Here is a 17,781-nt window from a genome sequence, read left to right as displayed (position 1 = left end):
GGTGCAAGTAAGCACCATCTTTAATACATTTATATAACTATTACATGATGCGTGTATCCATATGTAATTGTCTCTGTTTCTGTAAGACTATGGGGCTGATTCAGCGCAATGTTGATTGCAGATTCACGATTATTGGGAATCTGCGCGTGTGCAGGATGGGTCCTATGTAATGGTACGCAGCCCTTTCTATGCCTCTGCCCGATTGACAGGCAGAGGCATTTAAGGGACGGTGTGGGGGCGGGAAAGGCTGGTGTGGACGCAATTTACTGGCCTCGCAAGCCGGCCAAGCTTACTCAGCTGGCCGGCAGCCTGGCGCCGTCCACCATCGCGACCAATGATCGCAATGGTGATCCCAGCCTGTGACCTCGGTCACTGAGATCGCAAATGCAGCAGGGGTGTCATACACCTCCTGCTGCATTTGTATATTAGCAAGAACAGAACTGCAAAGCTGTCTCCGTTCAGCTTTGCAATTCTGTCCTAAAGGTGCATACACATGAGACGATATCTTTGAACGATATGAACGATAACGTTCAACGATATATCATTCATATCGTTCAGTGTGTATGCAATGAACGACCAACGATGCGCGCTCCCACTGCACGATAACGATATCTTTGGTCGTCCGTACATGCGGGCCAATTTGGACGATATTGTCAACTTTGCCTGTTCAGAGATGTGTCAGGATGACTTCACTGAAAGATATCTTTCAGTGTGTACACCCAATATAATTTGTCCTCTACTACAGGAAAATTGTTCAGCGATATCGTTGGTTGTGCAGATCGTCCCATGAGTACCCAGCATAAGCTGAATTAGCCCCTATGAGTGTTATTTTTACCATTTCAGGTCTAACAGATGCAAATTTGCACCTGGACAAAAGCCTTGTTGTGCTGCACTTTTTTGCATGCATGAAAAATATTGTCTGCCTTTGTATGTAGTACACATTACTGGAAAGTTCTACCTTCTCCCTGGGTTTACCCCTAACTCTGTGAATAAATATATGTTGTGTGATAATGTTTTTCTGTCAGTACAAAAATGAGGATCAATACATATAGTGTATGTATTTATCTTTCCATGTAATGGCTTCCTGTCAATGCACACAGTTTTTATCTCTGCTAGTGTATCTCCCTCAGTGTATAAATAGAGGAAGTAATGTCTGGGTAAGGTATCTCGGGTGAGTGCATGGATATGTGAAGGGTGACCATTAAGGTAATTGTATATGAAGAATGGGATGGTGACCAGCCCATTTGCAGTGGCAGTGGTGCAGCAATAGAGATCACATCATAGATAGATAGATAGATAGATAGATAGATAGATAGATAGATAGATAGATAGATAATTGAGAGTGCGGTTAGGAATAATGGTAGAGATGACAGTGACGAAGAGTAGACCATGCCAGGTTAGAATGGGGAAGTTAGTATCATGTTTCCTATGGTGATGAATGTGGACTAAACCAAAGATGTTTCATCCACGTTAATTCAAGATTTTGTGTGTATTGTAGATATCAAGGACTAAAAGAGAGCTGCTACCCAGAGGTCCTTGAGGAATTCCCATCAGTTCACCAGTGCAATAATTATTGTGAAATGCTTGGTCTAAAGTCCATTAAAGCAACTGATAGTCTCCTACCTCCACCCAAGCCAAAGGGCTCAAGAAGTCCACAGATGGGAAGGAAAACTGGGTCTGCTCAGTCAAGCCCCCAGATACAAAAGAAACTTTTGTCAAGTCCACAAAGTGCTAGAAAAGGCGGTGTCAGCCCAAAATCCACAAGAAAAGCCACAGACACAGGAGAACCACAATCAGGTGCCAAACACACAGCAAATAATGGGTCAACAACTGCAAAACCACAATAATACATAACATTGTTATTTTCTGTGACTTTCCAAATCTGGACTTGACTGAAAATGCTATTTTGTTGAACAAACTGCAAAACACACGGGATATAAATGATACAGTGACATTCTCCTCTACCATGACACAACACAACCGAACCGCACGGCTGTTGACAGCCTGCACCACCTGTGGTTTATGAGAAATGGAAGGTGAGCAATACAGGTGCATTCACTCTTATCATGGGCAGGATGTACTACAAAGAAGATGTCTAGTAATCTCATATTGTATTTTACAGGTATGAGTGTTATTATTTAACAAGACTGGTGGGATTTATGAGAACCAAATGTGAAATGATGTGAATTACAAATTTCATTTATTTGTTAGTACATGTGAGAATAAATGCACCTGTATTACACATTTTGTCTTACAAGCTACATGAAGGACTGACAGACAAAGCACACAATTACTGAAACCACAGAATGCTTTCTTTCCTCTGCTAGAAGCGAGTGTACAGTACTGTACCACCTCTTACGTCTGTTTTGTTTTACAAAATAGTTTTTTGACCATACAAATGGTCAAATATAATTACAAGTAAAAGCTACAAGTATGGCCGATCCAGTTTTTTACCTAAACAAATATGATGACCACAAACTGGAAAGCATAGTAACTAGAAGAGTGGCCTGAAATTACAGCACATCTTAAATATGAAAGCAATGGCTCTCGGTACCTCCCTACTATATCCGGCAACCACAGACACAATACATGTACATGTTCTATGAAGAGAGTGTGGTGTTTTATGCACAGGCAAAAAAATACTTTGCTAAATCTCAGGGTGATTGTCCCAGTGTCAGTCAAGTAGGATAGGTCTACAAACCTGTAATTTATTGAGGGATCTTGGGGAAAACAAGGGTTTTTAGTCAATGATTAACCACTGCATAATTCTTGGCAGACTTGAAAAGATACCAGACAGGTTGCAGCAATGATTTCTTTTCAGATCTCCCTTTGTCAACAACCTTTCTTTATCCCTTCAAGGAAATCATAGCACTTTCATGTTACTGGATGCAGGTCATAAAACTGTAATTGGAACATAGGGCATTCTGTAATACAGAAAGCACATTCTTTCCGTTTTATACAATAAAGAAAGTGGAGCATCTCATTTCTGGCTAAAGTAAGCATATAACAACCAACATCAAAGAACGGTTACTTTTCACAGAACAGAGAAGTTCTAGTGCTTAGAAATGGACTTTTGGTGCAGAATTACAAGTAGTTTAATTATATCCGTTTGAACAAAATAGGTAGGCTATAAATGGGTGATCAAGCTACCTGTCATCAGGAAAATAAACTGTACAACAAACTTTGGTTCTTCCATCATGTAAATATGGGGCGGAGGCTAAAACCTCCTTTTGTCTTCCCTGACATGAATGTATACCCCATTCCGAGTTGGAAGTCAAAGCATTACCTGATCACCTTTTATCAGTCTGGCCAAACCTCACTTGCTCTACCTTAGAGCTCCCAAGTACTACATTTTTCTTATGACAATCCCAGTTATCCTCACAGGAAGTATGTAACATTCAATCAAAACTTTCTGGAGTTCAAATTCTGGCGCGTCACTAGTGAGACAAACCACGAGAATAGGTTACCAGAACTGTTTCATGCAACTTGAAGCATTAGATGTCAGTTATTACACTGCAAAAGGGCAGGTCGCATTTCTATCCCTGTTATATAAAGTTAGTGAGCCTGATTTATGTTAAACAGAGAAAGCAAAGTAAATATATGACTGATCAATTCAGAAAGATTATTTGGTTCTTAAAAATCACAGCATCTTTGTTCTTCATGGACAGTTATAAACATTAGTAAGATAAGCAATATATTGTCTGCTTAACTCTTATAGTAAAGGTTCATTTTGGGGTCACATTTGACGGCCTAAAGTATGACATGAATAAATGACATGGTCTGCACTGTGGATGTTCACACTGTAGAGTCTAACATCTAGTTTTCGTGTTCCAGTACCTCTTTCTTGCTTGTTAGTAATCCTGGAATGTTAGAAAAAAAATACAAATGAATACAAATATGTATTTTTATTGAGGGTTTTGGCCTTACTAATTATATTGGTGCCTGGCCATAAATATAAGCAGTTTTGAGACTCAAACAATGAGCACATTTTGCGGCAAAATAACGCTTGGTGCTCATAAAGGCAAAGTGACTAGAGAAATACTGCCAACATATACACTGACAGCCAGGTAACCAGTGCACTGTCATTGCACTGTCCACCTGTATCCATTCTCAACAGTTTAGTTGCAAACAGTATCCAAGTAATTATCCAAGTAGTAAGTGATCCTCGGTGTGGTGGGAAAGCCTCACACAATGGAGTTGCATGTTTTGCAGAGGGTGGTCATGCACTTAATCTGTGACCAAACTTCTGTTTATACGTAGTCAGGGCTGTGAAAATTTGCACTATGGTGCTTTGCTTGAAACTTCCCTGCAAATAGTCACTTTGCCTCATGTTTGTACTTTATGTGCTTTTCATCACTGTTCATGTTTTTGCTTTGTGTGACGTGATAAATTTTATGTTTCTCTTTGCACATTTGTTTGGTGTATTAGATTCTGGGAAGCACTTCATTAAAACGTAGCAGTTATTGATGATTGTAAACTGCTGCCGATCACTCCAAGGAGTTTGCTCTTGTTTAACTTCAAATATAGGGGGAAATGTATCAAGCCTTGGAGAGAGATAAAGTGGGGAAGTTGCCCAAAGCAACCAAGCAGATACAAACTGATATTTCTCTAGCACAGTCTATGAAATCACAGTTAGAAGCTGCTGATTGCTTTGGGCATATTCTCTACTTTATCTGTCTTCGGGGGTGAGATGTACTAAGCTCTGGAAAGTGATAAAGTGGAGAGTGATAAACAACCAACCAATCAGCTCCCAACTGTCATTCATGTTACAGACTGTGTTTGAAAAATGACAGTTGGGAGCTGATTGGCTGGTACTTTATCACTTTTCAGAGCTTAGTACATCGGCAAGACTTGATACATCTCACCTATAATAGTGAATTAATCCAGGGATGACTATGCAGGGTCATACATGAAACTGGAATAATGATTTTCTATGTGTTTATTTTGCATTATACCTATATACACACTGAGTACTTCACTGTCAACTAATTGCAAAAGAGAGTGTATTCACCAGTGGTTTTAAATATATTGTCAATTATAGAGAAACTATAATGATCCACATGGTACAGTAATTCATACATTCTGGTGTCACTGTTAACAAGAAGGTTGTTATTTTTTTTTATTTGCAAAGTGAATAAAAAGGTTTCTCTTCTATAGGGATTGTACACAAGAACCTTCGTTATCTTTCATCTGACATAAAAATCATACGTGACATAAAAGAAAACAAGCTCTAGGTACAGTAGGTACTGTACAGAAGGAATGTCCATAGGGAATGATTTATCAGCTGTTACTTCTGGCTTCATAAATATTATTTGCCATCAGGCTGTCAGGAAAACACAATGACATGCATGACATACGTGTTCTTCTGTCACATGTGATGGCAATCGGCTTTGCAGTTCTGGTCCTTGGAAAGGAGGGGGGGGGCAATGGTGTGTCCTCTGTTGACCTCAATACATTAAGTTACAGTGAACAAATATGAATCAAGCAGAAACCATCTACAATGCTTTGGTGTGCTAAATGCTCCTTACCACAAGCATACAGTGAGTATATAGTTATTGGAACCAACCACTGGGTTCCATTTCCATACCTACTTACATGGTTTTCTTGCATTAAAAAATGCCTACCCCAGTGGGTAAGGGACCTTACATTAATTTCTGCCAAGTTGACAGTCATGAGATCTATGAATGTGAAACATTGGCTACAACCTTCATACTGCTAGGTCACAGAGTACATAGCTGTCAGCAATTAAATGAAATTTCCAATGACTACAAATAATTACATTAGCTACTAGCACCTGTGACCATGGCATGACCAGTACACAGGATTATGGTAATAGACTAGTCCGTGAAAAGAATAGCTCCTTAAGTAAATCTTAAACTATATGGAATACAGAATAGGAATCGGAACTATGGTTAAGGTCAATGTAAAATGTGGAAATAGTGGGGAATACTCATTTTAGCAGTGTGGTAAGAAAGGGGTGCTATTTGTTTCTATGCAGAATGGATTTCCATTCATGTATGAAGGCAAACTATGCATGAGATCAGGGATGCTAGACTTAGCAGCTTATGGTTCACATAAATATGATGTATGGGCTTTATAGAATGTTTGTCACATACAGGAACATGCAGTGGTTTGTGATAAAGTTTCTCAGATACAGCAGGGTTTTAATTATAATCATATAGACCCAGTAGTTTACTCACGACCAAAACTATAATATGATAGAGATCATTATATCATTATTATTATTATAGTAATTATTAATAAAGTTTCTTACTTAGCTGTGATGTTGGGTCCGTGAAGGCTCTAACAGTCACATGCTGTTCTCCGGCATACAAGTCCTTTACCCATGACCGAAGCAGTCACTGCACCTATCAAGGATCTCCCAACAGTGCATGAGCTGGGAAACACAATGGTCATGTGCATTAGCAACAGCTCAGTAGGAAAGCACAGGAAAGCATTGCAGACGCAATCCTGGTAGATTGGAAGAACAGTGTATCAAAGTAAGTAATTCACTGAAAGTTTCATATTGATTAACAAAATACTAGCCAAGTTTTAGTGGGAGCTGTTCTTTAAGCATATTTGGACCATATGAAAATAACTCTGCAAAATGGTCATGGGAAAGACAAAACCCAATAAATACATGAGCAAAAGACAGGTATTATGGCAGAAGAGATGTTTGCAAATTTAGATGAGCAAAACATATTTGTTGAATCATTAAACTGATCTCTACAAGCTGTTCCTGCACAGTAAGCATAGTCAACAGATCCATCATCCACATCAACGACAGGAGAAGCCAGAGCAATGCATTATAATTAGTATGTTTTTGTGTCCACCTCAGGAAGGACTGCAGCTTATTATGACATACTGTACAGTAGTGACAGCTACAAAGTCATTAACTCTTTACAGAGGATGCCAGCAATTTTCACAAAAGGAATTGCTACCAAGCATTTTATATTCCCTTTAACAAAGAGATTACATATTCATGTGGTCTCAATCATACTTGCAGTGCTTCACGTCTGATGCAAAAGTTCTCCAGCTACAGTATGCCGATTGATGAAAAATAAAACTGTTTGGCAACATGTCATTTCAGAATAAGTCCTTGTTTTTTTCTCTGAAAGCCAATGAAAGGTTTGGTCTCATTTAGTCAGAACATGTTGGGAAAAACATATCACAAATTATTTTTTTCTTTCGTTTTTTTTCTCTTCCATTGTATGCCTTTCCAAATCTTTCGGAATACATTACACTTTCTATTGGATCACATTATATATAATCCATAAGCCTTGAAAATAGTATGAAATTGCCTTATTTCAGCCTATCCAAAAATGGCAGCAAAAAGTAGGAAATTGCGGGACATTAGGGCCTGAGTCGCACGGAATGCTGATATTTGCGCAAAAGGTCAGTTTTTCAACTGTGCATGCATCTAAGTGCACACGGCGCATGCGTCCCAAAGAGTGTATGCACAGGTGTACCATTGTGATTGGGACGCATGATCTGGTGGTGGTAAAGATGGTCCGTCTTATGTGCGTGTTATGGGAGTATTCCAAGCTTGTTGCTGAACTAGTTGCACACTCAGGGCTCTATTCATAAAGAATGAGAAAGCAGACTGGGGGCAGTGAGCAGAACGCTGTTGGTGAGGAGGGCACAGCAAGCAGACCAGTGGACAGGGAGTGGGTGGTAGCAGACCATGGAGAGGGGCAGCAGGTACTCAGCAGAATGAGGTGACTCGGCGCTGGGTTGCTTAACATAAACATATAGCAGCAGCAGGGGTGAGGGCTGCGGCAGTCAGCAGAGTGAGTGACCCAGCATATGCAGGGTAACAATATACTCTGGAACCTCTCTAAAACAATGGGTTAAGATCTTACCCATTGCTTAATGGCAGTGTCTGTTCCGTACACAGACACTGAAGGGGTGCGGAGTGACTGGTGAGGAGGCACCTGATTGGCCAGCATGAGTGAAGGGAGTGGAGAGGAGGGGGAAAGACAACAGTCTTCACTGCTCTTCTCCCCTCAGGAGGCTCTATGCCATCCTTAGATGGCAAATGTTTTTTTAGGAAGAGAAACGGAAAACAGAGCTTTCTGTGAATCGCGCTCTTCATAGTACCGTGTGAGGAAGTGATGTCTATACTAATCAGGGGCACCGCTCAGGGGCGTGTTAAGAGAGCAGGGGGCCCGTGTGCAGTCTCAGTCCGGGGCCCCCTCATCTCTACCTGGTGGTCGGCAGTGCATTGGTATTAGTTTGTGCCAGAGTCTACTGTATATGCACAGGTCACCAAGGAAATGGTGTGGCATCCACTTTCCCGGCTATTTCCCTACTGTGCATGCACAAAATGCTGGGAAAATGGCGGCGGTTTGTACAGAGCTGCTACCGCTGAAGCGGGACTCTAGAGAGGTAAGTATTTAATAAATGGGAGCAGGGTGTGCAGTTTGGACCCCCCAGGAGCCAGGGGCCCATGTGCACCACACACCCTGCATCCATTATAAATACACCGCTGGAGAAATCTGAGATTTTGCCACGGTAACCCCTTCTGTGAGTAGGAGGTAGCAGTGAAATCCCTGTTATCACTGATAAAGGGCTTTCACTGCTCCATGAATAGACGACTCAGACACTTAATTGTCACATTGGAGGCCATACTGTGATGGAGAATCTGCACCTAGCATGGGGCTGGTGTAAGTTTCCATGGTGTGACTGATGACTGTGTCTAAAGATGCACCGGCCGTCTCAGGCCTTGCACAGTCAGATGCACGGCTGTGCACCAGGGGAAGGAGCATTAGCTAAAAGTCGCAGACACGACTACGGCAAAATAAGATAAAACGGTCACAGCAGCGTACGATCAGAGTCAGCCCCTGGGAGCGTTACAAAGTCCCTAATCCCTATACTTGTAGCCACAAATATAGGCAGTTTGGCAGCATACTATTACAGTAACAGTACCACCCAACACTTGCTAAATTTGTCAGTTCCTTTTAATGCATATTGTGTTCGCTCCAGTGTCTATAAGCTGCAGTGTTCTGATGTGCTGGCCATGCACAGTCCAATCCTTACCATCATATAATGTATGTTGTCTGTGGCTCTGTTTTGTAAAAAGTAAATGTATATACCAGAATTCACCCACTTTATGTTCATCTGTTACACTTCAATTACAATAAAATCAATGTACTAAATACATTTCACCAGTCTTCTGTATTTGACATAGTTGTTGATGCTTTTTAAACTAACATTAACATTGATTGACTTATGACATAAACATTATCTGAAATTACATATCTTACCTTATATCTGCTCAGGTGAATTGTCACCTACTTTTGTAGAAATTAAAGAATGATGCAACTGAAGTTTTACAGAAAATGAGTGACTTAAGAAATGGTTTTTGTTAGGGTTAGGTTGCTGTTAGGTTTAGGGTTAGGGCTCTAACAGTAGAAAACTGTTATGTCGACATGCCCAACTTCAAGATTATGACCATGTAGACCAGGGCTCGACAAATCAGGGTCACCAGGTCGCCATGGCGACTAAGATTTTGGTCCTGGCAACCGAGTTTACCAACCCCCCCCCCCTCGCCGCAGCGAGGCTCCATTTGCCGGGCGCCCGCTGAATTTTTACCAGCGGGCGCCCGACTCACCGCATCGGCAGCCGGAGCTCACCCCTGAGCTTCGGCGTCCAGCTCCCCCCACGGGCACTATGGGAGAGACGTCATGACGTCTCTCCCATAGTAACGAGGAGCGGCGGACGCCGAGGCTCACTCCTGAGCTCCAGCGTTCGGCTCCCCCCACGGGCACTATGGGAGAAACGTCATGACGTCTCTCCCATAGTTCCGAAGAGCGTGGACAGCAGCGGACGTAGGATCGGGCCTTAGGTAAGTAGTGTGTGTGTGTTCGCGCGGCTCTATTACAGGGGGCTTACTACTGGGGGCTCTATTACAGGGGGCTTACTACTGGGGGCACTATTACAGGGGGCTTACTACTGGGGGCACTATTACAGGTGCTGGTATGGGCATATTGCTGAATCTGTTGACCATTAATGAGACATGTATGGTGATTTGATGGCATGTGGGGAGGTTGAGGGGCACTGAAAGGGCATGTGTGGTGGTCTATACAAGCTTTCATATATTTTGGTAATGGATGATGGTCTGGCTCCTAAACTTTTAAGATGGCTCCTAGATTTTACAAAAATTTGTCGAGCCCTGATGTAGACATTGTGCATGATCAACATTCTGAATGTCAGCATTCAGGTGTTGATATTCTAAATGTTGACATAATATTCCACACCCGTTTGTGTTACTCTATTGTTTTGATTTGCATCCTGACTTATAAACTACTCCTTTATGCTCCTGCCCATGATGCTTCCCCCAAAGACTTTAAACCAGTTGATGCAATATTGTGTTGTTGGTGTTTGTTTTTCTGTCTTTCTTTACAGGTAAAAGCTCACCTCAACTAGAGTTTTTTAGCTGCATGCTCTGAATCTCTTCACATTGGCTCTGACCAGATCTATTATGGTCTAATAAAATTAACTACATTTTCTTTTGTACTTTTACTTTTGAGTCCATACTCCAGTCACTTACTTTTCTCACAATGGAGGTAGATGCTTGCCCCCCTCTCCCCCGTCACTATTCCTTACAACGTCTGTCCATTTAGTTACTACATTCTATTTTCCCTTAGCGGATTACCTGATGCTTACTGTATGGCATTGCTCTCTTCTCACCAATTCCTAAGGTAGGTGCACCATACTTTACCTTGCTGTCTTACCGAACCTTTGTTGAAACCTCTACCATCCCCACTTTCCCATGCGGTCACCTACAGAGGAATCTAGGTGAGGGGGCAGTGGTGTGTAGCATGCTGGGCCAAATGTCTCATTTCCAAATTCTGGATATGTCCGCATCCATCCAATGCTGTTCTTAGTTCATAAGTGTGGTTCCTTGCCCGCATGAAAAAGAAATGTAATGTATAATCTCCAAAAAAAACGTACCATCATCGACCAGGTTTAATCCTCATGGTTATTTTCTCAATATAGTTCAGTGATCCTGTTTGCATCCCTGTAGGTTCTGACCAAAGCCCTCTCAGCTCTCTCTTGCGTTAAGTTTTCGCCGGTCTAAACTTATCAGGCATGTCACCCCGAATATGGCACTTATCGCATGTTTATCTGGTGAAAACGCATTTGCCTGAATATTGTTGACCGACATTAAGTACAATTGATAATGGTGAAATCAGCCTGTACACCCCAAAAAACTAAACTAATATTGGGTAACAGTATAGAAGTGTGTTAGTGTTTGGGGTTTTAAAACTGTGCCAAATTGCTGTTATATGCATTTTTCTGTAACAGTGAAAATATGATAGCAAGCAAGTTTTTTTTTCCCAAAGTAAATGCTGTTAAATTTGGTTTACATAAAAATATATTTGTAAATCAATTAAAGGTACTTTTAAAATTCATCACAAAACACCTGTCATTGCCTTCAGCAATGTTTTAAACACCTGCTCCATCTATACAACACCCCCATATACCCATTTCAATGCTTTAAACCCCATTTTATACACTTTTTACTATTGACATGTCATTTTTGGCCAAATGAAGCCAATTAAAAAAATATATATTTTACCTAATTATTAAGGGGGTGTCCCAGTTGTTCTTCACCACGTCCCAACATTTTTTTCCAAAAATAGGGATTTTGCACAACTTCTCACCTGCTCCTGGGGTCCGGAATACAGATTAGCGATAACGTCTATGCAGTTTTGCATCCGCGATATAACCACAGCTAATTGGGCTGCCCAATAACCATTTTTGTCGAAAAACTTTTCACAAATGAAAACTTTTTGCCAAAAAATGGGTTATCGTGGCTAATTAAATCCCTCACAAGTGTACCCAATTCTCATCTAGCTATACAATATTGTCTTAAGGCTCTCCAAGCCCATTTTTCTACTTTTCCTGCCTTACCATCCTTTCTACCTCCATAAAACAAATGTTCCCTTTATGTATGCACTGCCTGTTACATTCTATTTTATATATTTTAAAATTTGAAGTTTTGAATTTCTTACCTCTGCTTTCATAACTCTTACTGACTGTATCTGACTTCTGTTCAATAAAAAGTGCATTTGGTATGTGCATCCTGTTATTAAAAGGTGGATAAAGAGATGCGTCAATGCAAAAACGAAGCGCTGCATCTTTACATTGTTTCCAATTCATATAGTATACTCCCAGAGGTACTACAAGCACATTAAAGAGACAATTTGATGCATGTGGCCAATCAGTGGTCCTGTCTTTCAGCTTTTGATGTAGCACTGATTTGCAAAGTTTAGGAGGCGGAACTTCCGGAGGCAGTGGAGTCACTGGCCTCTGGGTGCCTGTTGTCAGGGGGCACCAGGGGCATACAGATAATTCTATCTGTAACCGTTGCCAGCAGCGCAGGTGGCAGTTGTAGATGGGTCTTTTTGTGGGGTCTGGGGAGCCGCTGTTTCATCTTCAGGCACCAATATGGTTTGTTTATTGCGAGACGCAATAAACAAAGACATTTTTATTGCACCAACCACAGGTGGTGCCTGAAGTTATGTGTTGTGCAGTCAGGGGACTGTGGCATGCAGAGGAGGAGGCAGGCGCAGCCTGAAGACCCAGGAGCAGGTAAGTGTAGCTGGGGGGGATGCGGGGACAGGAGCTGGAGAGACACTGCAAGGCTGGCAGGAAAAACAGGGGCTGACTAGAGAGACAGGGGACTGGCAGGAGAGACAGAGGGTAGCTGGCTGGAGAGAAACTTGGGTGCTGGCTGGGGAGACACTGGGGGCTGGTAGAAAAGACAGTGGGGGCTGACTGGAGAGACAGAAGGGTGCTGGCTGTGGAGAAAGTGGGGGCTAGCAGGAGAGGTGGGAGACTGATGAAAGATGGGGGCTGGTTGTGGACACAGTGGGGGCTGGCAGGAGAAATGGAGGCTGATGAGATATAGGGGGGCTGGCTGAAGAGACAGGGGGGTTGGCAGGAGACAGTGGTGGCTGGCTGGAGACAGGTGCTGGCTGGTGAGACGGGAGCTGGCTGGAAAGACACTAGCGGCTGGCTGGAGAGACACTGAGGGCTGACTGAAGAGACAGAAGGGGGCTGACTGAAGAGACAGAAGGGGGCTGACTGAAGAGACAGAAGGGGGCTGACTGGAGAGACAGAAGGGGGCTGACTGGAGAGACAGAAGGGGGCTGACTGGAGAGACAGAAGGGGGCTGACTGGAGAGACAGAAGGGGGCTGACTGGAGAGACAGAAGGGGGCTGACTGGAGAGACAAAAGGGGGCTGACTGGAGAGACATAAGGGGGCTGACTGGAGAGACATAAGGGGGCTGACTGGAGAGACATAAGGGGGCTGACTGGAGAGACATAAGGGGGCTGACTGGAGAGACATAAGGGGGCTGACTGGAGAGACATAAGGGGGCTGACTGGAGCTAGAAAGACACTGGGGGGCTGGAGCAAACCATAGCCACTGGGGGAGGGGAGCCACCACCATCTATTTTACATCCGAGTGCCTGGCATGAACTTACACCCCTGCATTTTGATATTGCAAAAAAATATATGTTTTATCCCTGCTAATATCACATCCATTCACTGTGTGTGGAGAATAACATATTAATACTTGAATAAACATATAGAACAACATATGGTTATATATGAAAGGAGACATTTATTAAGGCAATATATACTTTATTATAGCAGTTTTAATCTAAATGTATACTTTTCTTATCCTTTGTGTATATTTACTTACCATGGGGTTTGCTTCTTGTAAGGTTCAACCAGACTTGGCTTTTATGCTGGGTAGCTTTAGTTAATTATGCAATAATACATTTATTCAAATATGTTTCACCAACATATTACCATTAATGTCACTTGCCTCTAACAAATTACAGTTGTGCAATTGCACAATGCTTCTTTTGTGTTTATTGCCTTAACTGATTTATTGTATTCTAATTACACTATAATGTTGTTTTTCTAGGTTATTTGCTTTTTATTATTTGATCAATGATTTCCATTATTAACAATGATATATTAATATTTTGCACACATATAATACATATATTTAATACCGTACTATTTATTTGCCTCCTAAGGAGGTTTATTTTACTCTTTGTTGCATAGTTACATTATCAATTTTACAGGAATATGTAAACATAACCAAGTAGGGTTTGTGGTTGCTTTCAGGTGCCTGAAACATGAGATATCGAGTGATGACAGTCAGAAAATAAGGTTCTATACTCCCTATTAAAGTTAGCATACAATATTATAAATTATATTATAAGTTATAAATGTGTAAAATCCATGCCAAGGGGTGGAGGTCTTAAAAAAAAAAAAGAACACAAAGTCAAGAAGTTGAAAACTGAAAATCCATTGATGCACTGACACATTTACATTTAAATAAGTGATATGAATGTCTTTCTGAGCACAGGATACCTCAAAATAATGATTACAGTCCATATGGCTGAGGTTGATCTTTCAGCAGCTCTCCTAAAATTGGTTAATTGGTTGTCAGTAATTCCGGATGCAGATTTCTTGAGGCTGGTCTACCCCTCTGATGCATCGTGTCCACAGTTCAAAGGCAGGAAGCTAGTTACAGACCAGTGCACAGTGTATTATTGTAAAATGAGCAGCAATTGTTGAGAGCCTGAGTAGAGTTTATCACGTTTTCCCATCCATTTATAAATATAATTGTCCCATTTGTAATTACAGTGCTGCATTGAGAAAAATATAATACGTGTACTATTATTATTATTTTGTTTAAACCAGTAAAACAATATTGCAGCCTCTGACATTAGCATAATCAACCAACAAGAAACATAACTGTCAGTTTATATTAAATATACATTACATTTAGTTGAGGATACAGATTATTCTATAATGATTATAATGACATTGACCAATTTTTATGCTCATTAAAATAAATGGAAATCTCATGACACAACATGACCACAGCTCTACTGTAGAGAAATGAAGCCACAGTAGGGAAGGCTACTGATGGATTTTGTACCAAAAAAATCCAATACCCCACTGCTGGCAAAGTCATCTTTTTCATAAACCCTTCCCCAGGTTTGTGGATACATGCGAGATAGGCCGTCCTCTTCATTCAACAAATGCATGCTGCCTCTCCTGCCAACTGATTACTTCATCCCACTATCCTCCATGATTTTGCTGCTCCCTACCTCTGGAACTCTCTCCCTCTCCCCATCAGACTCTCCATCTCTACAAATCTTCGAACGGGCTCTCAAGACCCAATACTTAATCAAAGCCTTTGAACTCTCATCCTAAACCGCTACTATATGATCCTTTCTCCCTGTCTACCCCATCTGTGTCAGGCTGTTTGTCTGCCCCGCCCCTTTAGAATGTAAGCTCTCATGAGCAGCGCCCTCTTCCCTCATGTGCTTCTCCTAAATATAATAATAATAATACTTTCATCTATCCTGCTTCGGGCGCTTAACACATGGTTGCTTAGACCCTGTTGCTTATTTGAGTGTTATGAACACTAATGCAGCAATGCATATAAGCCTTGTCCTTGTCCTGCATTGTATTGTATTGTATTGTACTGGATTCTTGTTCACTTATTTGTCTATGTACTTTGTAAGGCGCTGCAGAACACTTGTGGCACCATATAAATAAAGGATAATAATATTAGGGGTATATTTACTAAAGTGAGAGTTTTTAGAAGAGGAGCTGTTGCCGATAGCAACCAATCAGATTCTAGCTATTATCTTCTAGAAGGCGAGAGTTAAATGTTAAGTAGAATCTGATTGGTTGCTATGGGCAACATCTCCACTTCTAAAAACTCTCACTTTAGTAAATATACCCCTTAATAGCATATGACAAACAGCAAGTCACTGGGGGCTTTATCCTTCCAGCTTCCATTCAAAATTTTGGATTCCACATCTCAAAATATGTGTTTTACAAACAAATTTGTATGGATTAACAACTACTCTAATCCAAAAACATTTTCAAAAACATACAGAGCAAAAATAAATAAATAAACAATCAGGCTGGACCAGTAATTAAAAAAGGAAGAAAAACTTTTAGGAAGAAAAATAATTGTTGAAGGCAAAGAGAAAGCTGACCTTTTAAATAGTGATTATTATGATTAAAATTTAATTTTTTTGACATTTTATTGAAAAAATTTAAAGTAGCCTCAAATTAACACTTTTTTTGCATTTTTGTTTAATTCATTTGGATTTAAACGAAAAAAAAGTTTAAAAATGCAGAAATCAGCCATTTGACACCATTTAAAAACATATAGTACTTTCTTTATGCTCACTAACAGCCTTCTATATGGTTCTATTAACAAATTTGTCACTTTTTTGGGGTCCAGGATGGTTTCCCCACTTTTTCATGCCCTTCTCCCAAGTCGCAAGCTATAGAAAATTTGCATAACCTCGCCGCAAGTAGTGCAATTAGGCATTTTTAATTGGATCTTGCATTTCTCGGGAGCGCACATTCGTGCAATGTTTGTGCGTTTCATAAAGCAAATTTGCTTTTGCAAACTTGCACCCAATTGGATTGACCTCTAACCTGGCAAAAGATCAACTGCCCAGAGATGTAGTGGTTCGTATATACTAACTCTACACCAAACAATAGCACGGGCTGCTGATGAACTTCCATTAGCAATATGAAGAGAATTAATCAAGATATTAAAAACACTGAGACACCGTAACATCCACCGTCTATGAAAATAACTCTTACAATTCATGGCAGCACAGAACCACACAGTTATACCCCTTTTATACCGCTGCTTTGACTCGAGTTTTTGCCATGTCAACCTGAGTCACAGCTCAGTGTAAAAGGGGCCAGGGTTGGATTCCAGGGCCAAGTGACCTGGCAATCCAACCCGGGTAGCAATCAGGGTTGAACACGGGAACGACCATTGTAACCCAGCAGTTTAAAAAGGTAATCTGGGTCATTCGACCTGGGTCCCATTTACAGCAAGGGGAAATCCGGATTTCTCTGCGCTTGGAGATGATGTAATCTCCAAGCGCTGACAGAAGAGTTCCACTGCACTGTGCAGTGTGAATGGCGCTGACCCAGGAATAACTCGGGTCGGCACCACAGTGTGAAAGGGGTCTGTCCCAGGTCTGACCCACTTTGGAACCATGTTTCAAATCCTGGGTCAGACCAGGGACTTATATGTAAAAGGGGTATTAGAAAGCTTCAATAAGAAACTGAGCTCCTCAATAAGGTGAATGTTTTCGTAGGAGGCCATTGTTGTATAGTCCCAGCAGGACCGTACACTGAAGTCATGGGACAGCAGTATGTAAAGGTAATGGTAGGTGGCATTACTGTACTTTGACATTTTTGAAATTCCCATACCTGCATTAGTTGTAATCTGACATCTCGTGAGTTAGTTTGAACACCGGCTAGGCTGCTAATGGAAAGGCGATGTGAATTATCGGACTTCAAACGGGGCATGATAGTGTGTGCCCAACAGATGGTACATTACATTTATGAAGTTGTGCGGGCATTCAACATTCCTCGAACTACGGTGTCATGTATGTATCTGGAATACCTCATGGAAGGCATTACCACCCACGTGGACAACGCACTGGCCGGCCACAGGTGCCTAATGATTGTGACCAGCAGAGTTTGTCCAAAATTGTCCGTGGTAACAGAAAAGCGACACTGGCACAAATCACATCCACATTCAATGCAATGAGATACCAGATGCATATCCAGAAGGTCAGTGCAGCGTTCTTTAACTTCCATGGGATATGGGAGCAAAAGACTCACAAGAGTGCCCCTGTTAACACTACGACACTGGACACAGAGCCTCACCTGGCTCATGACATCGCTAATTGG

At 41.4% G+C, this 17,781-nt stretch overlaps 2 protein-coding genes across 4 annotated transcripts in view; one reads left to right on the top strand and one right to left on the bottom strand.

Moving 5' to 3' along the window:
- Positions 1–9,173, top strand: part of ALPK3 (alpha kinase 3) — a 186,000-nt gene extending 176,827 nt beyond the window's left edge. The window contains exon 15 of the mRNA XM_088446714.1: positions 1,499–9,173. Coding sequence (XP_088302840.1) covers positions 1,499–1,847 — 349 coding nt within the window. The 3' untranslated portion in view covers positions 1,848–9,173. The remainder of the gene's footprint in view (positions 1–1,498) is intronic.
- Positions 9,174–14,377: 5,204 nt separating this feature from the next.
- The window catches only part of SLC28A1 (solute carrier family 28 member 1), a 131,365-nt gene continuing 127,961 nt past the window's right edge, over positions 14,378–17,781 (bottom strand). For all 3 annotated transcript variants that reach the window (XM_088444122.1, XM_088444131.1, XM_088444114.1), the window contains one exon: positions 14,378–14,678. In XM_088444122.1, coding sequence (XP_088300248.1) covers positions 14,558–14,678 — 121 coding nt within the window. In that variant the 3' untranslated portion in view covers positions 14,378–14,557. The remainder of the gene's footprint in view (positions 14,679–17,781) is intronic.

The sequence above is a fragment of the Taudactylus pleione genome, unplaced genomic scaffold, assembly GCF_031769625.1.
Source record: "Taudactylus pleione unplaced genomic scaffold, aTauple2 ptg000019l, whole genome shotgun sequence".
Classification (NCBI taxonomy): Eukaryota; Metazoa; Chordata; class Amphibia; order Anura; family Myobatrachidae; genus Taudactylus; species Taudactylus pleione.
This window is presented reverse-complemented; position numbering and strand designations above follow the sequence as displayed.